Raw genomic sequence first — 24,202 nt, forward strand, 5'->3', positions numbered from 1 at the left:
AGCTATTTTGCAATAGGAGCATAATCTTCTGGTATACTATAGCAATATCTACCATGGGATATAAGTAATAGTCACTTCTTTAGGAAACAGCTTACCTCAGAATTAAATTTCCAAGAAAAGGAGAATTAGTGTTTGAGTAGTCCCAAGGGTCAGAATTTTATGAAATCATGAAAATACTAAAGAACTATTGCCTCAGTTCAGATTCCATGTTGTTACAAACCAGAATAGTGGCGTTCAAATTGCATTACCATGGATTCCTAGAGTGCTGAATACATTCAACCAGGGCAACTCTGCTTTTTACCTGTTTTAAATATTAAAGATTGGCTTATAATTTTTTTCAAAATGAAACTAAATATATTCAAAAAGCAGTGGAGTACAATATCTAGAGAACTGCCTATTTCATAAAAGACCTATTTAGAACAAAATGAAAGCTGTTTAAAAATTGATTGTCCTATATAAATTTATATTTCTCCCGACCAAGACTTGGCTTTGAAATGACAACAAAACTATATCTTGGTAATAGGAATTACTAAGACCAGGGGAAATAAAAAGAATATTTACCCAGGGGAGAGGCAGCAGAAACACTAAGCAGGAAGAAAGCAATGATACCAAGTATTCTCTTCCTAAAAACGTTTTTGTTGTGAAATTTACATACAGGAGAATAAATAAACAGCCATGTAACTACTATCTATCTTAAATAGAACATTTTTAGTACCTCTGAAGGATCCTATGTGTTCCTCCTCAGAAACAACTAAGCTGAATTTTATGTTAATCATTCTTTGGCTTTTCTTTACATTTATCACAAATGTATATATAGTTTCATTTTTCCTGTTTTTCAACTTGATAACAATGGAATCATTGTGTATGGCTCCTTTTGTAACTTGTTTCTTTCCCTTAACATTACGATTTTGAGATTCATCCTTTTGTTCAGCTGTGTACCTTGGTCCATCCATTTTCACTGCCGTATATTAATCCATTGTAGAAATGCACTGATGCCAATAGAATTCACGATCTATTCTACTTGTGTGCATTTTGGATTGTTTCCTGTCTTTTTTGCTATTATAAACAATGTTGCCACAGTCTTTTATAGTTCTCCAAATAAACACATGTAAGAGTTTTTTTTAGAGTATATTATCTAAGAGTGAAACTGCTAGGTTGAAGAGTATACAAAAGTTCGACTCTATTAGATATTGACAAACCGTTTTCCAAAGCGTTTTACACTTTGGAAATTTGCACTTCCGCCTATAGAAGCAGTGGAAGAAGATGATGTGACTTTTTAATTCTTGCCAATTTTATTGTGGTTTTGGTTCACATTTCTCTAATTGGTAATAATATTGAACATCTTTTCATAAGCTTGAGGATCATTTGTGTTTCTCTTGTGAATTATCTTTTTATATCTTTTACCGATTTTTATGTTAGATTGTCTTTTATTTATTGATTCACAGCAGTTCTTTATAAACTCTAGATACTGATCCTTTGTTAGGTGTATGTTTTATAAATATCTTTTTCGTCTTGGTAGCTTGTTATTTTCAATCTTTTTATGGTATCTTTTCATGAACAGAAGTTCTTAAGTGGAGTCGAATTAATCAACCTCTTCCTTTATAGTATGCATATGCTACGTCTTATATGATAAAATCTTCTCTACCCTGAGGTCTAAGAATATTCCCCTAAAAAGTTAAGTTTTGCCTCTTTAGCACATGTTTAAGTCTTTAAGTCATCTGGAATTGATTTTTGTGTGTATATGATAGAAAGAAGTGATCCAATTTCTTCTTTTGGTTTTGTATAAATAACCCATTGTCTCAGTATCATTTATTGAAAAGCCTACCCTTTCTTCATGATCTACACTGCCTGCTCTGTTATAAAGTAAGTTTTCATATATGTGTGGATCTGTTTCTAGACTATTATGTTGCATTGTTCTAGTAACCTGTCCCTACACCAATATTACTATCTCTTCATTAATATAGCTTTATATTTAATCTTGACATTTAACTGGACAAATCCCTCCACCTTACATTTCTTAGACACTTATTATTGTCAGACTTCTTTCATGAAAATTTTAGAATTAGCTTGACAAATTTCATGAAAATACTCTACTAGGATTTTTATTAGAATGTTAACAAAACTACAGATGAATTCAGGGAGAATCACTATTTTGCAAGTATATATTCTAATCTAAGACCATGATATTTATTTAAACATTCTATATTATTGTTATCTGATTATAATTTTCTCTAAAGGAGGCTTGTACATGTTTTTGTTAGACTTACTCCTTAGTATATAATATTTGGTTTCCTATTTTAAATGGCATATTTTTCTAAATTGCTTTTCTAAATAACTGTTCTTTTAAAAAAAACACTTTTGGATGTTATATATTGACTTTTGTATGCAAACTTATTAAACTTTAAATAATTCTAATAAGTATGTGGATTCTTTGAGGATTTCAAGGTAGAGATTATATCATATCCAATAGTGGCAGACTTATTTCCTTACTCCTTTCTAGTCCTCATACCTTTAATTTTTTTTCTTGTCTTACTGCACTGGCTAGGAAATCCAGTATGATGCTGTATAAAAGTAGTGATAGCAGGTGTCCTTGTCTCATTCCTAATCTTAAAGAGAATGCTTTCACTATCTTACTATTATGTATGATGTATCTATAGATTTTTGATGGGGAACCTTCACATGATTAAAGAAGTTCCATTTCATTCTTCTTTGCTAAGAGTTTATCATGAACAAATATTAAATTTGACCAAATGCTTTTCTCCCTATATCTTGAGATGATAACCATGTTTTTTTCCTCTTTTAAAGCTGTTACATGATAAATTACATTATTCAGTTTTTTCAATATTAATCAAGTTTGTATTAGTGGGATGAAGCCAATTTGGTTGTAATGAATTATTTTATACATTGCTGGATTCAGTTTGCTAATATTTACTTGAGGATTTTTGCTAGTTATGAGTGGCAGAGCCATCCTTTAAAGGATGTAAAAGGGAGCAAAACATAAAAGAAAATGTTAGGTAATATTTCAATTTTATGGTGTTTCACTGCCATCTTGTGGCAGGTAGCAACATCAGCAGCATGCAGCTTTAAAATCAGCAAGGGTGTTTCACATTTTGAGACTTTATACATCATTTAGTGAAGCTCTTCAGAGAAAGCCAGGGATAAATTCCACCTAAATGATACACTGAAAAGTAGTGGAAAACCTAAGCCTTTTTTTTAGATGCCTGTGGTTCAATCCAGGGATTAGATGCTGAGAGGCGAGCTTTTCCGATAAGGTTTCTCCATTTCAGCCTAGTCATGATTCAACTCTCCCTATACAAGGTCAAGAAGACATCAACAGGGAATGCTAATCTCTACTAGAAAAATTATCTCAGCCCTTTCCCAGAAGCACGTGATTCACGATCTCATCAAGCTGTGTTTTGTTGTTATTCTTTCTTTGGCATTAGTGGGATTATTGAGGTTTAGTTTTTAAGGGAGCAGTGAAAGGAGGAAGGGTTTGTTAATGGCAAGTGTTAGTGCCAGGATAAACTGGCTCAGTTGTTGCAAGGTCCTACCCAGGAACTTTCTCTGATATAGAGTCCTCAGGAAGAGGCTTACCATTCTGAAACTGTGTCTCTACTCGCAGGTACTGTCGCAGCAGATCCATCACTACAGCCTTCATGTGGCCTCGGATGCCACTTCGGTACCTAGGCAAATAAAAACAGTCTCCACTGAAAAACAAGCTTACACTCTTAAATAACAGATTATTAAATAATAAATCCATAGCCCTGATTTAGTTTCTAGACTGTCTACTGAACTGCTTTCCTTCTGAATATATGGCAAGATAGGGGCCAGCCTAAAATCAATTAGCCAGATTAATTTAAATCCCAAGCCTAAAAGAAATCTGGCTATAGACAAGATTTTTCTTTATATACAAAAGAGAAAAAAGGACAAAACAAAACCAAAAACCACTTAATAGCCCTAACAACTCCTTGGTTCAGTTCCCACTGCTAAGTAGAAATGACTACCACACCCTTGAAATGGCTAAAAGATATCTGAAAATTTTATGAGTATCTTAAAGTTAAAAACATTCTGTGAATATTACTTTAGTCCAATTGTTGGCTCCGTAAGCTAAGAAGAAATGTCACACTGAGCTTTGTGCCAGAAGAAAAATTAAGGGTTTCATCAAATTTCAAGGAAAAAAAATAAAATTTCTGTGCTTTAATAATTAACAGGAAAATATAGAACAAATTCATCACAAATATTGAGTATAAGAGTTAGCCCATAATTCTAAGATATTTAGAAAATATAAGGTATTTTCTTAAATATAACTGCTTTCTAATTTCTCTAAGTCAAACCTGAAGTAAATCTCTGATTACTTAGAAGGAAGAAGGTATAGGGATGAACAGGTCTGAGAATCTGGAGTCACATGTAACTACCTCTGTACCAGTTGGACAATGCTCTGAGTGTTCATGAAGAAGACTTCTCGTTCAGATTTCCGGTTCAAGGTAGCTGCATGGCTATCTAGGATGTTGGCAATCTAATAAAGTATAAGAAAGAAAAAATGAAGCCCAACCCAACAAAGGGACCCAAAGCATTAACTTGTATAGCATCACCACTAGGAATCTTCTTAATTATAATATGACCATTTCTATCTTTCATATGTTGGGAGTTTCTAGAAGTTACCTGGCATAGTTTAGGGGCTTGTGTTAAATAAGCAAGTAACTTTAATGTCTTTTCACCCTTTCCCATATGAACTAATGAGTACATTGCAAAAACTACCAGAGGGCATGACAGGCAATATATCCTTAAGGTCAAAGTTCAAACTTTACTCTCCACTTCCCTAGCTTCAATCCCTATATGTAAACTTGCTTTATATGCAAAGGGTAAACATGCTACTGAGGTAGTAAGGAAGTCTCTGATAATAAACTGCAAATATCCCTCTACTTTAAATTTACAAAAATACCTCTAACAGCCCCAAGAACAAACCTCTATGGAATACCTGGCCAATATGCTTTTCTCATAACCACAGATACTTTGCATTTCAGGTACAATACTTTCATTATTGGGCTTGTACTCTGAGGCAGTTTTGTGAAGGGCACAATGCTTAAAACTGCAAAAGCACAACATCCAGAGAGTAAGGAGGAAACAAACAGGAAGGAATCCTACAGCATGAACTCCAGTAGAAAATGATAGTGTTATTCTACAGATACCTGCTGGCTGGGAAACTGACAGAGGACTGATGTGATATTGCTGGCATACTGAGCCATTTCCTTCTTGATAGACTTTTCCACATTGGGAGGGATGCGGCCAGAGACACTGGTCATAATATCTTGCAATTCTAGGAGAGGTAGGGAGGGATCTCTGAGGGTCTTCATCAACCGCTCTACCCAGTCTTTTACCTAAGAAGGAAATAATAAAAAAGTATCCAGATAAAATTAACACAATCCCCAAAATAAAATGGTATTATCTAAATTCGCTATTGTATAGTACTTATTTTGAAATTTCAATATAAGCTTCTAACTGTCCTTCTTTTCTGGTTTAAATCCCAATTAAATGTGAAGTCAATGACAGAGATAAGAGGCAAAGATTTAAAGAGGCAAAGATTTAAAGACTTCAAATCTCAAGACTAAAGGTGAAAGAGGTCCAGGCCAAATAGCTTTCTCTGTCCCCCAAACCCTCCCTCCCCCCAAAAAATCCTTATGCAACTTTTAAACTACCTTGGAGAATAGGTACCTTACCTTATTTGTACATCCCTTCCCCAAGAGAAGTGATTCATACCCTGCTGCTAAAGAAAGGATCTGGAAGGCAGTATCCATTCATTACGTTGACCAGATTATCCAGGACATAGTGGAACACTCGATGGAGCTTTTCACCTCTGAGTGCTGTGCTCTGGATCTGTGGCAGACTGCCTGTGTGAAGCTCAGCCTGTCAACCCCAATGAGAAATCAAGTCATCCACTACCTTCTATTCAGGGTACAAACACACCACTGCAAGTTGTATTCATCGTTCAAAATCACAACATCCTTTCACCGGACCCAGTTACAAGCAGAGAAGTCCATGGAGGAAGCATCATGAAAAAATCATAGAATCCTAGTATTGGAATACTCCTATAAACTCTAGTTCCATAATACTATAGGCATAAATACAAGGCATAAGATCAGGGGCGGGGAAACCCTAAGAAAAACTGGCAAACCAAGCACTTAAATCATTTGCCCTTCCAAATTATCCCTACCATGTAATCAGCTCTTGGAGAGCAATATTAAAAGTACCTTCCTACTCACCTGCTGGACCTTGCTGGGATTGTCCAACTGCATTTTAGCTATTACACAGCCTGGGTCAAGAGCTGCTCCAGGACGCTTGACATAATGAATACAGCCAGACTCTGCAGCTGTTAAGGTCATTACCATCTTCATCACCTACAATAAAAAATAAATTAGAGTTTGACTTCTCTTTAGACAGAAGAATGATTTAAAGAGGTCAGTTTTTTTCTCAACATCTAAATTGAATTATATCTTATTTAATCCAGAAAAATGAGAATCTCCAAGAGACTACCAAAGGAGCCAATTAAAAAATCTCTCACAGCGTAGCTTTAGGTTAGATTAATGACAGCTACTGACATTTCCTGTTTCTAATGTTTAAATCCATTTTGCCATAGTTTGTGTTTTTACTTGTTTTGTACTTAGAAGTAACAAACAATTTAGCCTTCCCATACCGTGGATCTAGATGCTCATTCTGTCTACTTAAGATATCCAAGCTAAAATCTAAGGGTCACTCTTTGCTCTTCTTTGTCTCTTATCTACCAGTTACAAAGCCTAGCCAAGCACATCTTCTAAACCTCTCTCAAAAACCTTCTCTTGCCATCTCTTTGCTTTAGAACCCCATCATTTCCAATCTAGAGTACTATAAAATCTCCCAGCAAATTTTCCTACCTGCTATACACCTCCAACAAAAGCAATCATTAAGGGTCACTAAAAGCAATCATTCTAGAGCCCAAATCTTGTCATATCACTTTTCTGTGTAAAATCCTTCCATGATTCCTCACTGCCTTGAGGACGGTCTAAGTTTCTTAGTATGTCTTATAAGGTCCTTCAGGATCTCAAATTTTGATTACTTAGCATCTTTGCTTGCCATTTCCCATTAAACCTTAGTCCATTCTCAAGCAATACCAATATGTACTTGCAGTTCCCTAAATATACAATACTTTCTTGCTTTTGTGCCTTTGTACATGCTGTTCTTTACCTTTAGACATTCTTCCCTGCCCTTCTTCACCTGGTCCATTACTACCTATCTTTCAAAACTAAGATCAAAGTACCTTCTTTCAGGAAGTCTTCCCTTACTATCTAATCACATGCACATGCTTGGCTCTATCAGAATTCATATTTCATTACTTGTCTATTTTGTGGCCCCACTCTACCTACTTTTCCTGTATAACCAGCATGTAACGCAATAACACTTTAAGTGCTATTTCCTGGTGTCTACTTTTAGAGCTAGAGATTCATCATCAATCAAAGAAACACTATGAGCTTTTCATTTGTTGTTAAAATCTTAAGGTTCATAACCCCAACTAAACAAACTGAGGCTCTCTCCTTTCTATTTTCTATTTCCTTTCTGTTACTCTTGAGTTCTAGTCCACCCCAGCCAACTCTTTTCCTACCTTCCCTCCCATGACCCAAAAGCCCAATCACCACCCTGACCTCAATCTCAGCATAGCACTGGCCAGAAAACACATGGCCTCCATCCTCCACAATGTACTGTATTAACTTCCCAGCAGAAGGTGAGCGCATCACTGAAGGGTCATTCTCTTTCTCAAACACACAGGTTTTATTGCCAATTGTGATACGATATCTAGGAGATAAGTGGGAGTATGTAAGCCAATAAAACACCTCGGGTTCTAAAGGAGAATAGTAGAATAATAACAATCTTTAAAAAAAATCTGAAAACTTTATTCTATATACCCACACATATATAATATTCATTTCATCTTTGTTTACAATGCCGAATAACCAAAATTTCCTTCAATAAGGGTCAGATTAAATAAATTATAGTACATCCACATAATGGAATACTATATGACCATTAAAAAGAGCAAACACCTCTATTTTAAAAAACCCACAAAGATGATAATGATGTAATAGTTACTATTTCCTGAACCCTTACTACGTCCAAAGCAATGTCCTAATAAGCACTTTACATATGTTAATTCATTTAACTGTCATAGCAACACTGAATGATTCGTGTTGAACAGTCTACAACATATGTTAAGGAAAAAAATAAGGTATAAGACAGTATCTAAAGGTTATATGTGAATGCATTTAAAAGAAGAATACAGTATGTACGGATATGTGACTTTGTAGGTCCATAAAAAATTTCTGCAAAAATACATAAGAAACTGTTAACAGGAGTTGCTTATAAAGAAGGGAACTTAATTTTTATCATCTATTAGCCACATTGGAGTGGCAGAGAAACAATGTTTTTAAATGTAAACACTTTTTGTTAAGTGCATGTACTGGTTTTTTAAATTAAAACAGCATACCAAAAGACCTTGAAAAATCCCAAGAGCTAGTGACTATTGAAAGGAAAGGTTGATACAATGACCAGCAAATGGACCTCAAACAGCCACTCACCTATCCACTTCCTCCTTCATGTATGTGGTATAACTGCTGCCGTCATAGGACAAGAGGAGCCCCCCATCACTCAGCCGATGCACATCTACTTCTACACATGAGCCATTCATGATCACCACATAAGAGTTAGGGGACTGTCGAGTCACCTGCAGAAAACAAGAACCAAAAGGGACAAGTCAGTGTCCCTCCCAGGTGGATTCCCAGATAAAATTTAGTACCTCGAAAACATAGGTAAATTATAGGTAAAAAAGATTTGTCAAAGAGAAAGGAAATTCATGGCATTGACGCTCTTAGCCTCAGTGTTGGCGTGGCTCAGCCCTGCTGCAAGCAAACAGTGACCCTTAGATGCTTCTCCCTGGCCCAGTTGTCCTCTGTCTCCTTTATCTCTTGGCAGAATATGCGAAGTTGAGAAACAACTAAAGCATTTTCAGAAAATCATCAAATTCTGATTCAGGCTATTGACACAAATAATGGCTGTAATTTTACTAACACCCAGCCCACAATAAACCAAATTTGCCCTCTATCTTGACCTAAAGGAACCAAGCTAATAATAAAGAAAGATAAAAAGTAAGGTGTAGGCTTCAGTGGAGTTCAACATACCTTAAGTACATACTTGGCTCCTTCATAGATAAGTTCCACATCTACTGTATTTAGAAGTGTATGAGCAGGAAGGACTTGACCCCTGAAAGAAGAACAATGTGAGAGACACTTCTGGAGAGTCCTAAAAGTTTATAAGGGAATCTCAAAGCATTTCCTGGAATATCAAGACTGAAAACAACCTAAAGGACCATCAGTAAGGAACCGACACATAAATTATGAAAAAAAATTATAAAATGGAATATTATACAGCCATTAAAAAGGTGAAGCCTTTTATGTACTAATATGAAATACTCTCTAACTATACTGTTAAATTTTTAAAAAGCAAGTGAAACTGTGTAGAACAGTTCCAGAGTATGCTAACACTTGTTTTAAAAAAATAGGGGGTGGGAAGAAACAACTCTTACATGTATATGTTTACGTAAATTTACAATATGTTTGGAAGGTTACAGAAGAAACTAGTAACATCAGTTGACTACAAGGAAGAAAACTGGGTGGCCAGGAACAGAGGTAAGAAGGAGACTTTTCACTATAAACCTTTTGTGCCTTTTGAATTTTGAACCATGTGAATATATTACCTGTTTCTAAAAATAATAAAATTAAAACTTAGAAGAAAAAAGCCCCAGTGCAACCAACCCTCATCTACTCCTATCAACTGGGACTTTATCTGGGGTTTAAAAAAAAATGCAGTAGGGTATGGCTGGATGAAGAGGAAAGGGGAGGACACTGCCAAGCAGGGAAACATTATCAAGAAAGACTTGACGATAATAGAAAAAGTGAGTCATAAAGCAAGCAGAGCAAGTTGTTAATAACTGGTGAATCTGGGTGAATAATATAGAGAAGTTGTTTGAACTATTCATGCAACTCTTCTATAAGTCTGAAATTATTTCAAAATACAAGTTTTAAGAATACATAAAAAATAATATTTGACAGGTGGGGGAGACTGTGAAGGAGATTACATATGACATTTGTACACTAGTAGAGAAACCATTTAACTAGTTTAGAGAGTGAACGCTAAACAATAATGATTAGTAAGACTGGACTAGTAAACAGGGGCCAAAGTATATAGGGAGTTGAAAGTCACATGGAAAGATTTAGATTTGATACAGAAGGGTAATGTGAGCTGCTGAAGGTTTTAGTGCACGAGAGTAACAAAGTGAAAGATATTTATCACAAGACTTGAATAACTGAAATCTCAGTTCAATTTTTAAAAATTTGTTTCTTTCTTTCAGATACCTCAGAAGGGAACTGATATAAGTCTACAACACAGAAGGAAATAAAATGCCTGTAATTAAGGTGCTTTAAAATAATTAGTCCTTTGGACCTTTCTCCAGGGACTCAAAAGCAGAGCTTAGACTCCAGAACCAGTGTTAGAAATTAGTTTAGCCCCATACAGTCTGATCCTCTACTTGCAAAATTCATGAGTTCATCCAAAATATCAGCCTCAACTATTAATTCCTGAAAGATGTTGTAGGTAATATTTAACATATTCGAGTTTCAATGCTAGAGAGAAACACCAGATTTCATCAGTAGGGTTTGGAAAGATTGGATGCTTGTACTGGAGAGAATGTTTACTTCAGCAGAAATCCAGTTTTTAAAAAGCAACCCATTCCAACTGTGGTATAAACTAAATTCTAGAATCTGCAGTAGAGTCCCAAGGTAATTAATTTATCATAAACTCCTACATTCCTTCTCTGCCCTGCCTCCATGGTCAGTGAATAACAGGTGGCACTCACAAGCTGCCAGAAACAGAGAGAAGAATAAACGGGTCTTCGAACCTCGTTCCGTACTGAGGACCAGTGGTGAGCTTGCACAGCCTATGAGAAACAAAGCCTACCTTTCTAAGGAGTGAAGGAAGTTAGAGATGCTATTTCGCAGGCTCACATCAGCCACATGGAGAGCCCCACAGACAACTCCCAACATGGTATCAGGTCGCTCTGCCTGAAGGGAAGAAAAAGAGGGCAGATCAAAAGCATGGTCACTTGGCACCATGGCCTCTCAATTTAAATCAGGCTCAGATGCGCTGTGAAGATACAGCTAGCATTGAGAATCTTCATCCTTATTGCCCAAATGCTTTTTTGAGATAAAAACACATTTACTTTTAGAATTTGAAAAGAGGCCTCATTTGAATAGAGATGAAAACCATCTTTCCCTTCACCCTCCCTAAGATTTCTACTGAGCCAATCAAAGAGCAGCTCAAAAAACAAGCTTTTGTCAGAAATAAACTCAAAAAGGCACAGATTTAGCTACTGAAAATTGCAAAGAAAAACATTATATAAGCAAAATTTGGACCTTCAGATAATTTATATGAATCTAATGATTTTATATAAAATCTTTGGTAATTTAGAATAGCCCAGCAATTAAGGAATAATGGGTAACTGTGGATTTATATGAGGCTCCCTCATTAGTAGTTGGTAGATAGATATAAAAGTTGGTGGCTCTGAGCCAGATTTAACATCAAATGACAAAAGAGAAAGGATCTCAATCCTTGTATACTTCTCTTCAAATATAACCCAGGAAGTAATATTAGAACATATAAAATGACAGTATAACACAGGCACAAGAACTCTTACAGTGCTAAAATTACAGACTTCTAGATTTTTTCCAAGTAGATCAAGAACCATTTACATTAGAATCAGATAAATTTTATCTAGTGATATAGAGTGATCATACCATAAGCCTATAAAAACCCAATCCCAGAAGCTATTTGTGCAAATAAGAGAAATATACACACCTGTACTTTTTCTGCTATCAGTCTGTCCAGCCAGCCAGTGTCAATTCTATTCAACTGAAAGCTTTCAGTCTCCAACAATTTGATCAGGTATTCAACTGTAGTTCGAAAGTCACCCCGAATAGATAGCTCCTTCAAAGCCACCACCATGTTTCTGGGAAAAGAACAGAAGTGAATCTGTTTCAGCAACAAACATTTTTTTCAATCATTTTAAAGAATCGTTTCATTCCTTTGGAGTCTTAAGAGAGAGGGGAGAGGGACGGACAATTCAAAGAACAAACGAGGGTGCAAATAGCAGTATGCTCATTCACATGCATTCCGGATAGGATAATTTGCAAGAAGTCAGTAAACTTAAGAATTCTGACTGATATTACCATAAGTGCATCAGCAAATCACACATGCATTTCATTATATGCAGTACATAACAAATTATGTGCAAATCACCCTTAGCTCACACTTACTAGGTTTACATCATTCCAATCATTTATTGCTGGCTAACTAGAATTAGAGTGTAGTTCCCCTCTCCTTACACCTTATTTATTTTATTAAGGTATAATTTACATATATATAAAATATACTTATTTTAAGTATACTGTTCAATGAATCTTGACACGTTAATAGCTCAATTTGAAGGTTTCCAAACAATGAGGCAACTGCCTGGGTACGGTCAAGTATCAGCCTGACAGTTCATGTGAGAGCATTTTAAGTTGCCTTTCAAAGTCTGTGGAATGACTTGCCTATTACTTTTTAACTTCTCAATTAAATGTAAAATGATCTAACCTTAACAGAATTTCAAATACTATGGGTTTTTTTTTCTGTATATTTCTGCCAGTGTCTATCCCGTACAAAGCAGGTAATTATTTCAATAAATACTTATGCACCTCACAGACTCAAGACACATAGTATGCTGATAAGAGAGAGAATATAGATATAATAATTGTTTTTAAGATATATAGTAGACTATCATTGATGCCAGTAGAGAGATATAAACAAAGTGCTACAGAGGTTCTAAGAAGGAAGAAAATCACTTTCCAATGATTTCATGAAGACTGTAGAATCTGATATGGAATAAAAGTATAACTGGGAATATGGCTGTGATAGGAATATTATTCCAGGCATTCCTTCAGCCTAGAACATTATTCAGTTTCCTACTTCCACCCTCCTCTCCATATCCTCTTTCAGCCTGGCTTATTCCTATATACTTTTCAGATATCAGTCTAGATGTCACTTCCTTCTGGGAAACTTTCCCTGGCCCTCTCTAGACTGAGATAGCCGACTCAGTTATATGCTCCTATAACATTCTTACATAATCCCACTACCACAGAGAGCAACTTATTGTATCGTGTTTGTTTGCCTTTCTTCCTCTGGATTCTAAAGTTCCATGAGGGCAGAGATCCTGTTTTGGTCCTTGTTGTATTGCTATACCAGTAGATTTTCACCAAATATTTTTTTTTTTTTGAAGGAATGAATCAATAAACAGATAGAGGGAATATCAAGAATAAAAGGAAAGAAGGAAGAAAATAGGAGTGTTCAGGGAACCTTATGAGTGAAGCAGTGGGTATCAGGATAGGAGCTAGTGGCAAACCCATTTGTTTAACAATATTTACTGAATACTTACTATGTTCAGGGGCTAGAACAACAATAAAACAGACATGGTCCTGTTCTCATGGTATTTAGATTACAATGCTGGAAATATGGGTTGGAGCTATTCTAGAGAACAAGAATGTCATGAATGTCATGAATAAGAAAAAAGAATATAAATAAGAATAAAAATATAAATATTAAGAATGTTATGAAGAAAGAAGAAATAATTTGTGAAATGCAGAATGAACTTTTGGCATGGTGTCAAGAAGCAAGCTTAATGTAGAGACCATATTTTTAATATGCTAAAAATTAACCTAGTTAGCTTTATATCTAAATTAGAGAAATGTACAGAGCAAGTTAGGAAGAGCAAAGCTTCTGGACCAGGTTGTAGGATATGTCCTTAGTAAATACTCAGTGGTCTGCCTGATCAAGACTATAAACCTAAATACCAATCAAGGCCACTTTGAGAAAGTATATTAGTGAGACAGACTAGATGGGGGCCATGTGCACTGGAGAGTTCACGTTTCCTCGCAAAGAAGCAGCCAAACAAAGCTTTAGTGAACTTTTGCCAAGTGGAATATAAAACCAATGCTGTCATTATCATCCCAGAAATCCATATATTTATTTTCATCTCCCTATTTTTAAATATTGGCAATTTTTAAAACATTAACACTGTGAGCCAATCAAACACATCTGTGGCTGTACCTAGTTGGAAAGCCACCAATTTGCAAGCTCTAGCATAAACCTTTACTTTGACAAAGCAGGATTTGACAGTGAAAGAAAAAAAAGGGCAACTTTACATCAGATGGTTTTTGTGGTAGCATTGTTTAAATTTTGCAGAATCCCACTTATAGTTTTGAATAAATGGGAAGAATTATAGAGGACAAAATAGAAAAAAAATTGAGACTTTCCTACTTCTAAAAACATTATTAAAAACCAACATTATTGATAAATACTTATTGATTACTAGCCTATGTGTATAGTCCAAAGGTCAAGGAATGGTATTAATTGCTTGGTATAAAAAAATAGACCATTGAAAAACAGAAAGAATTAGTTCAATTGTGGATAAACATTCTAAAATATCTAAACTGTCAAAATTACCTCTTAGAGCCCTACTTTTTTAGGCAAGCAAAATTGCTATTAAGTTAATATTTAATGTTTATGTTTAATATTAACCAATAACAGTAATGATATACCAGTTACATTTAGATAAGCTGTGTGTATATTTCATAGCATAATGAGATCTCTATGAACAATGGGGACAGTTCCCTTATGCCCTTTGCATATAACAAGTAGTTTAATTTTATTATTTTAAATGACTATAGGACATTTACAGCAATACCTTTATTTTAATGACTAATAACAGATTTTATTTGTGATTTATATAATGCCAAACTATTAGTCAAGAATCTACCTCCCTCCAGTAACACGCTTTTTTTATGGGAAAATGATATCTTTAAACCAATCAATTCTATAAGTTTATCAAAAATATCTGAAAGCAAAATTACCTGAAAAGGCTCAAGCAACAGAAAAACATCTGCCAAACATTACATAATTTAACACAACATGAATGCAAGTACAATTGAAGATATATCTCTTCAAAAAGGTTGCTCATATTAGTATCTTGTAGCAGATAAATTATTCCCATTCCCATGCCCATGCCTTCACTGAAGATTAGCTCAGATTTATTTTTTAATGTAATCAAATGCTATTCTACTCACGAAATTGCTTCCTCTCTGTTTTCTCCAAAGGAAAAGCAGTGACCGAACTGAGAATCAGCAAATTCATGAAGTCCCCCTGCAGCAGCAACACTGAAATAACCCCAAACGTTCTTATTGCTACGGAAATTCAGTTCCTGAACTGTTCCTGAACTGGGCTTGAAACCCTGTTAGAGAATGAAGAATATGAAAGACCATGTTATATTTTCAAGGAAGAAGACATTTATATAATTATTATTTAAGCTCTGTGTTAATCACAAACAAAAGCCAAAAAGATGCACAAAAATCATAAAGGATTGAGAGCCAACATCCAGTGCTACTGAGGAATCTGGAGTGAGTATAGTAGGTTGAAATGACCAATGGAGGAGTGATCACTTCTTTGTCTCTGATGAAACCTCGATAAATTTTCCTCTCCAGAGGAAGTCCCAAAATATTTGACAAGATAGCCCTCAGGTATTATCTTAATATTAATGTACACGGAGTGGGGGGCGGGAGAACCTTTTAAGTGATGAGTTACCTCATCTGGATTTTCACTAGTGATCCGAGCAGCAATAACATGGCCCCTTGGGCAAGGAACATGAGCAGAATTTTCAAAATCAATGGGAGCATCGCCCCAGGGAGATACCCCATACATCATACGAATATCCTTGATTCTGTACAGAGGGATCCCCATGGCAATCTGAAAAGTAATAAAACACACACATCATTCATTTTTCAGTTACTTTCCTTAAATATGGAGGTTATCATATTACCTCCAAGATTTTTCATTTTAGTAGCCACCACCTAAAACATTCTATTTTTATAGCCTGATTCTACAATCAAGTAACTCTTAAATTACTTGAAACAAAATATGACACTACAGATAAGTTGCTAAATACTTCCCACTCCTACAAAAAGTCCCCTAATGTAACAGACATAAGTTTCCCTCTATTGTTATCTCTTCATGAAGAGATCAGAATGAAAATATCCAAGGGAAGAAAAGTCAACATCCATGGCTATCTAAAAAACTCAGACAGCTAAAAAGTCCTAACTATGTCACAATTATCTCAATTATCCCCACAAATCACCAAAGAAAATAAACAAATAAGTCTTTAGTCCTTAATGGAAATCCAGAAGGGGTTCTCAATGTGGGCAAAGAATGTTAGATATCAAATATTATTAGCCATTATTGCTTCTCACAATATTTGTTTCCTGGGATGAATGGGGCAAACAATATTAACAGGTAGCACTTTAAACATTATAAAAATAAATGGGTGCTGCCACAGTCTTGCTCAGAAAAACTGACCATCACTGTGATGTGGAACTCCTTCAATATAAGATACTGTGAAAAGGAGTGGAGGGTAATTACAAAGTTGTAAGCTTTTCTATGATTAAAACAATTTAATAAAGCGTATTATTTTTAAAGTTTCCTTTTAAAATATAATAGTTTTTTATCAAATGTGTCTAGCTAAAAAGCAGAATATTTCTACATTTGTATCACATCAAGAAAACCCAATCATCATAACCCATACAGCACGAGAGGAACATTAGATGAGACTTAGATAGGAGGTGCTCTTCTCTTATCAGACACAGGTTAAACCAGTTTTGCAAGCATCTCTGACATTCTCTAGGCAACACTTTGAGCCAAAATCAAGCTGATTCACCTGGAGTTGTGCTGCAGGGAGATTGACATCAGCCACCATCTCGGTACAAGGGTGCTCCACCTGTAGCCGAGGGTTCAGTTCCAGAAAGTAGAAACTGCCATCCTGGCTGTAGAGGTATTCTACAGTTCCCGCACTCACATAACCAACCATTTTGGCAAGTTTTACCGCACACTTAAAAAAGAAAGATAAGCAAAGGTAAGTATCTCACCTTGTCCAGCTAGTGAACCACTGCTTAACTATAGCCTCTTCCTCATTCAACTATCTAGTGTTTATAAGAGCCACCAAAGGCTTTTAGCCACATGCGAGTAAATTTCATTATCTGATTATTATAGAAGATCCCTGGACATGGATGACAATCTCAACTCAAAGCTGGAGGAAAACAGTGTTTTTAACTTGGGATCACAGGCAATCTTACCTTATCAGACACAAGTACACGAAGGAAAAAAAAAAACTGTGGCAGATTTATTACTGAGCCCTTGTTTCTAGTGTTCCTAGCATTCTTCCTAAAATATGGCTGTCTAGCTAAAGACTGGATTTTCCAGCCTCTCTTACAGCTAGTGACTAAGTTTTGACCAAACATAATGTCAGCATTGGTGAATGATATGCTTAATTCCTGAATTATGTTTTGAAAGGAAGTGCTTGTTCTCTATTTCTGGCTTTTCTCCTTCCGTGGACTGAAACATGGTCATGACAGTACAAGCCAGTTTCAACCATGCAGATGAGAACAGTAAGAATGGCAAACAAAACAGAACAAACTTGAATCCCAAGATGGCCTCATGGAGCAGAACTGTCCCATCAGCCCTGGAGAGCTCACCTCAGATTATGATGGGAAGGAAAAATAAATTTCTATCTTATCTGGGTTGTATTTTTTAATCTCTTTATTACTACAAATTAACTTATAACCTTATCAATACAGAAATCATTAAGTTCAGGTAGTATGCTGCTATTTTAAAAAAGTTAAAATATGTGATGCTGGCTTAGCAATAAGGTAGTGGGTAGCAAGAAAACAGATACTGCAGACAGGAAGCTGGTGACCTCCTTGTTAGGCATAACAAAACATTTGTTAAACTGCGTCTTACAACTTGGATGCAGACAACACACCAACTAAGCCTTAAGAAAAATGGTTAGAGAAAGTCAGAATGTGAAAAAACCAACTGCTTTTGTGCCGAAAACCTAGAAGGAGAATAGCAGAATGATTTGTACTGGAAAAGATTAGATTCTCACCCTGAAGCATCTCAGTGTCAAAGATCAGATAAAAGAAAAAATTCCCATATCTAGAAATCTTGGGATGTGGTTACTTCCACCTAAAGCTGACTGGAAGTAAACAGTCCAGAAACTTACCAAGTTTTAAAGGAACTGTATTTCTAAACAAACCACAAACTTGATCTTCAAAAGCCTGTGATTAATAATTGGAGTATTCTTTGTGGCCCCAATCCTGCACCAACAGGAAGTGAGCTGTGAAGCTCTGTCAAAGCAAGCATAGTCCCCAAAAGGCAGTCACAGAGACAACTAAACAAGGAAGAACTTCCAAGAGAACAAAGCCAGGTAACTTGAAGGACAATGGGCAAGGGATTTACTTGTAGAATGTAGAACCAGGGGCAGCCAGAGGGCTAAGTGAGGTATCATCACAATTCCTGCCTACAAGGATTTAATAACTGCTCTAGACCAATGATTATTGTATATTTTTCACTCTTTTCCAGATTGAAGTTATCTTGTTTCTATTCCACCACTGTATATTGGGTACACGGGGAAAGGAGGAATGAAAAAGGGTAGGTAACTTGTATTTTAGGCCACTGGCCCATGAAAAGCCACATGCACATTCAATGGAGGATGGAACAAACCTAGATATCTTGGACTTTGAGCTGTCTACTTTGGGGAAAGGCTAAGAATGTTCTAAGAGTGAGAACAGGGTATGAAAGGAAAATGGGTAGCCAGAAGAGCAGACTGAGGCACAGATTACTAACTGCTCCCCAGTAATTTTTCTTTGTGTTATCCATTTAATATTAGAATGTCCTGAATTTCAGCTAAGTATACGGCCCCCAGTTAGTGACTACAATTCCTAACACGCCTTAATAGCTAGGTGTAATTGTGTAACTGAATTCTGTCCAATGGAATGTGAGCAGAAGTAATATGCATGACTTCTAGATCATATTTTTAAATGCTTGCCTTCCATGTCCTCTCTCCATCCTGACCCACCCCACGTGGTTACAATGGGAACATATTCTTGTGAGCTAGCTTAATCATGAAGATGATGACACCCTAGGGCAAGAGTTGGCAAACTTCTTCAGTCAAGGGTTAGCTAGTAATTATTTTCAGCTTGGTGGGCCATGTAGTCTCTGTCACAACTACTCAACTCTCACTGAAGCCATAAAGCAGCCATAGATAATACATAAATAAACAAGCATGGCTATATTCCAAAAACATTTTATTTACAAAAGCAGGTGGCAGGCTAGATTTGGCCTGTGAGCTATAGTTTCCTAACCTCCCTGTTAGTGAATGGCAGAGCAATAAACCTGGGTCCCTGGCACCAGCTCATTTCTGAACTGATTAAACAGAATTTATACTTTGTGTAAGCCATGGTATTTTGGAAGCCTCTATTACAGCAGTTAATGAATGTTCATCACACACACACACACACACACACACACACACACACACATACACATATACACACACACACACGTAGAATAAGCTTCCAACACAGATGACTATATGTTTAGCTTATTTGGAATTCAGGAGAAAAGAGATAGAAAATACATTTCCAATAAGATGAAGACTGAGTCACAATTCCAGAAAAGACCATGCTAGACTGCTAAACTACAACTATTCCCAAGGGAACTACAAGACTGCTGAGAGATTCTTTTCTATACAAAAATATAGTCCCCAATAAATTTAATAAAATTAAAAAAATTAAAAATATACGTAGAATATGTAAACTTTAAAGATACTTAGAGGACCTTTTGAGAGATAATGGATTTGCTTATCTTGAGCTTGTTAAAAAATCAAACAGGAAGATTAAAAATCCCAAAACATTTCTCTTCTTTATACCTGTTCAAAATAGTACATTAATTTTTTTTTTTTTTCTAAAGTGTTAACTAATTCAGAGCTTGAAATGTTCATTAGCAACTCTCTTAGAGGAAGAATAGCAGAATGATTTGTACTGGAAAAGAATATCACCTTATCAATTATCCGGAATCATTGCTAGAAATTCCACTGCTCTCAGATAGTCTAGGAATTGAATGAGTAGTAGTTCTGTGTAAGAAAACAAAAATTAGAGCTTTTCCTATAAATACCTGTTCCATATGTTCAAATACTGCTGGAGTAGCAATAGCAGCAGGTGCCTCTTCAATAATCTTCTGATGCCTGCGCTGCACAGAGCAATCACGACCAAACAAAGAGATAGCATTGCCATACTGATCTGCTAAGATCTGCACCTCCAGATGACGAGATTGCTTAGCTAGTCTCATCACAAATATAGGTGATCCAGGGACTTCAGCTTGAACCTATATTAGAAAAGAAAATAAAATAAATTTGTAAGTAGTATCTTTTTTCTATCTCGACAAGCTGCTTCAATTTCAACAGGCAGATGCCTAGAAGTGTCAAGGACCATGTAGGAATACAAAAATGAATAAAATATATAGTTCATGTCCTCATCTATTTTTAAGAGATTGCATTCTTGCTTATATAATCAATATTAATTCATGAATATGAAAACATATGAACATCCAGTGTGTTACACAGGTAAAGAACAAAATATTTTGCACACACACACACAAATACTCTCAAAAGGGCAAAGTACTGTCATGAACTCTAAATAGCCAAATGTACAATTTGCTCCAGACTACATGCTTTCCTGGTTCATATTATAGCATATATGGTATCATTGTAGTGAAAGGACTTTTATCTTCAATTTTGAAGCATATTGTTACTGGATACAGAATTCTATACTGGCAATTATTCTCTTTCAGCACTTAAAAAATATCTCAATATTTTCTGGCTTCTACTGTTTCTACTGAGATATCAGCTATCAATCTTATTTTTATTCCTTTGAAAGTAATCTTTTCTTTTCCAGTTGCTTTAAGATTTCCTCTTTTTTGTCCCTCTCTTTTTAGAGGAGTGAGGTGGCAGATTTACTTAGATAAGCTTCAATGTAGTTTTCTCCGTTCTTATCCTGCAAGGCTCATAGTGTTTTTTGAATCTGTGTTTGGTATCTTTTTATCAGTTCGGTAAAATTCTTAGCCATTATCTCTTCGAAAATTGCTTCTGCTCCATGATTTCTTCAAATATTACTTCTGTTCCAGTCTCTCTCTCTTCTCCTCTGAGACTCAAACCACATGATATTAACTTACTTCATTGTATCCCATACGTCTTTTATGCTCTGTATCTTTTACGCTCTGTTTTGTTATGTAACAAGTCACCTCAAGACTCAGTGACTTGCTTAGGATATCAACCGTTTTATTTGCTCATGATGTTGTACTCATCTGGGTAGTTCTTCTGGTCTTGCCTCTCACATGCATATCATCTGGTGGCTCAAGTGGCATTGAATGGTCTCACTCAGATTCTGATGACTTGTATTGACAGCTGGCTGGTAGGTCTAGGGAAACATGACTGGAACAGCTCATCTGTATTGCATGTGGCCTTTCATCTTCCAGTAAGCTAGACGAAGCTTCTTCAATGCAGTGTTCCAAGAGAGTAAGGGCAGAAGCTAAAGGCTTCACAAGCTCTGAGCTCTAAAACTTATACACCACCACTCTGGCCCCATTCTAATGGTCTAAGCAAGCCACAAGACCAGCTGAGAGTCAAGGGGAGGGAAAAGAGATGCCATCTCTTTATGGGAGGAAAGGCAAAGTTGCATTGCAAAGGGATATACATACAAGGATGGGAGGAGATATTGCGGCCATTTCTGCAAACAATCTCCTATGGTCCTCTCTCTGGCCACAATAATTCACATACCTCCCACATGCAAAATAGACTCACCCCCTCCCAAGACCCCCAAAGTCATCCAATCATGGCATCAGGCTTGACGTCCACTTTCTCATGAGTCATGTCCAGAAGTGAATGAGACTCCTTGGGTGCTGCTCCTTAGTTGCAGTTTCTCTTGATCCATGGATCTGGGAACTAAAAAGGACAAGTTATCTGTCCCCAACACCCCCAACATTTAATGATGAGATGGGGAGAAGATAACTCTAAAAGATATTCCTGTTCAAAGAAGAGAGAATGGGAGTACATAGTAGTCATTGGTCCATAGCAGTTCTGAAATCCAGATGGGTACATGTTGTCAGGTTCCCTTACTCCAGGGGTTTGAAATGTTTTTGTTTGTTTGTTTGTTTTTGTTTTGCAGGGGTCTTGTTTTGCTCCCTGGGAGTGGTTTCCTAATCCATAGCTCTTCTGCTCTTAGCTCTGCTCTCTAGGCTCCTAGCTCCACTCTCTGCAAAATCTCTTATTAGAAAAGATTGATGTATACAGATTAATAGCTTTCTCAGTCTGCTTTCTATCCATAGAAAATTGAAGGCCCAGAGGCCTCTCTCAAGTTTGAACTGTAATTTTTAGTCCTTTCGATGTGTTCATTAATACAAGTCTCTTGAAAACTTTGTGAGTTTCCTATGAATCATATTGAGGAGTCACTCCTTGCCCCAAAAGGCATATCCAAACTTTTCTGCACAGATCTCTCTACACTTTGGGCATGTCTCACTGCTGAGACAACACTCTTAAGATTTTTAGAAGCCCTCTTTATCTGAGAAGGAAACTTATCAAACTGGAAATGAGAAACAGTTCTTTTTTCAAACTCGACGAGTTTAAAATACCTTCTTTAGCTCATCTCTCTTTTATAGTTCCTTAGCATAAACAACCAGAAGCATTCAATAGATACTTTAAACATTTTGTCTAGAAATCCCCTTAACTGGGTCCACAAGTTCATTAAATACATTCTTTTTCTTCCAGGTTACCTCAGGCAATTGTTCCATTATTTCAGAACATGGGTTACCATTTTTCCAGCCTTAACCTTTGAGCCAGTCTCAAAGCCAATGTCACATATTTTACTTTTTTTTTTGTTATGAGAGTATCACATATTTAGGTATCAATTTCTAAATCAGTTATCCATTAATGCCTAACAACCCACCCAAAATTTAGTGACTTAGGACACTGACTTATTTTATTTCCTCACAGCAATTTGAACTGGGCTCAGTTGACCAATTCTCCTGCTGATCTAGGCCTGGAGCCACTCATATAGCTATAGTCATCTGTCAACCAGACTGGGGTTAGATGGTTTAATATGGCCTCACTTACATGTCTCAAATGTGGTACTGACTGTACCACATGGAAGACCCAGTTCATATACTTTTTCTCTTTAACCCACGACAATGAAGCAAGAAGTTTGCTCATGAATGATTAAAAATAAAAGGGAGGGCAAATAAAAAGTGGCTAGGGGTACTAGTAAAGAAAGAGTAGAAATCTGGAAGAATGAAAAGGCTAGAATACATCGCAATTTTCCTTTTTCTGACTCAACTTTTTCCGGGTATTGGTAGGAAAAAAAAGTGAGTCAAGTATGTGAGATTACTCTGAAGGCAGGGAAAAAAGAGATTCCCGTTTCCTGATTCTCTAAGATTTCTCTGAAAAGAGATCATTTGTTTGGCCTCCACAATCAACTTGTAGTACGGCCACATCAACCTGGCTACAAATTAGATGGGCAGGCAGAGAAAGACCCTAGGTTTAGCTTTCCCAAGTCACTCATAGAACATGGGCCTGCCATAGGATTCCTGTGCCGGGGTGTAGTGGCCATGTAGCACAAGCTAGGGTATAGAGTGCTGGGCCAGCAGGGTAGATGACACACATGGCAGAAACTCAGGAGCCTGCAGCCAATTTGAACTTAAGTGAGGTAAAGTCAATCAGAGAGTCTGGACTTGGTGAAGCCAAGAGCCTGCAGATCAGAAGTTAACCATATCACTTACTTTATCTATAATGCCAGCAGAAGAGGGGCACAAAAATACAGAAAGATGCTGACTCTTCGTTGTCACTATAAGGTCCTAATAGCCATCATATATGGAAGAGATATCTGAGAAACTGAGGATTTTTATATAACTGAGAATACACTGTTTTCTGGACATCCAAATTATACTGTGAGTTAAATCAAAACTGTTATACATGTTAATTCAAAGACGACTTGTACTCTACCTGTCTGAAGAGGTTAGGGAAGTCATCTGCATTGTTGACTTTTCTGATTCCCTTCCCTCCTCCTCCTTCTGAGGCCTTGATCATTACTGGATATCCAACTTCCTCTGCTGCCTTCAATAAGAAAGAGAAAAATGGAAGTAAGAGTGAGATTAGTAG

The 24,202-nt window shown here is 36.4% G+C and overlaps 1 protein-coding gene across 7 annotated transcripts in view; it reads right to left on the reverse strand.

The window, feature by feature from the left end:
• The window catches only part of ACACA (acetyl-CoA carboxylase alpha), a 244,968-nt gene that overhangs the window by 135,992 nt on the left and 84,774 nt on the right, over positions 1 to 24,202 (reverse strand). For all 7 annotated transcript variants that reach the window (XM_025041628.1, XM_025041629.1, XM_025041627.1 and 4 more), the window contains 15 exons: positions 24,047 to 24,157; positions 20,170 to 20,379; positions 16,877 to 17,047; positions 15,751 to 15,912; positions 15,237 to 15,400; positions 11,935 to 12,085; positions 11,038 to 11,141; positions 9,204 to 9,285; positions 8,604 to 8,749; positions 7,674 to 7,824; positions 6,261 to 6,395; positions 5,758 to 5,904; positions 5,190 to 5,378; positions 4,416 to 4,516; positions 3,595 to 3,683 (listed from right to left, as the gene is read on the reverse strand). In XM_025041628.1, the coding sequence (XP_024897396.1) occupies positions 3,595 to 3,683; positions 4,416 to 4,516; positions 5,190 to 5,378; positions 5,758 to 5,904; positions 6,261 to 6,395; positions 7,674 to 7,824; positions 8,604 to 8,749; positions 9,204 to 9,285; positions 11,038 to 11,141; positions 11,935 to 12,085; positions 15,237 to 15,400; positions 15,751 to 15,912; positions 16,877 to 17,047; positions 20,170 to 20,379; positions 24,047 to 24,157 (2,113 nt within the window). The remainder of the gene's footprint in view (positions 1 to 3,594; positions 3,684 to 4,415; positions 4,517 to 5,189; positions 5,379 to 5,757; positions 5,905 to 6,260; positions 6,396 to 7,673; positions 7,825 to 8,603; positions 8,750 to 9,203; positions 9,286 to 11,037; positions 11,142 to 11,934; positions 12,086 to 15,236; positions 15,401 to 15,750; positions 15,913 to 16,876; positions 17,048 to 20,169; positions 20,380 to 24,046; positions 24,158 to 24,202) is intronic.

This window comes from Pteropus alecto, unplaced genomic scaffold (genome assembly GCF_000325575.1).
Source record: "Pteropus alecto unplaced genomic scaffold, ASM32557v1 scaffold98, whole genome shotgun sequence".
In the NCBI taxonomy this organism is placed as follows: domain Eukaryota; kingdom Metazoa; phylum Chordata; class Mammalia; order Chiroptera; family Pteropodidae; genus Pteropus; species Pteropus alecto.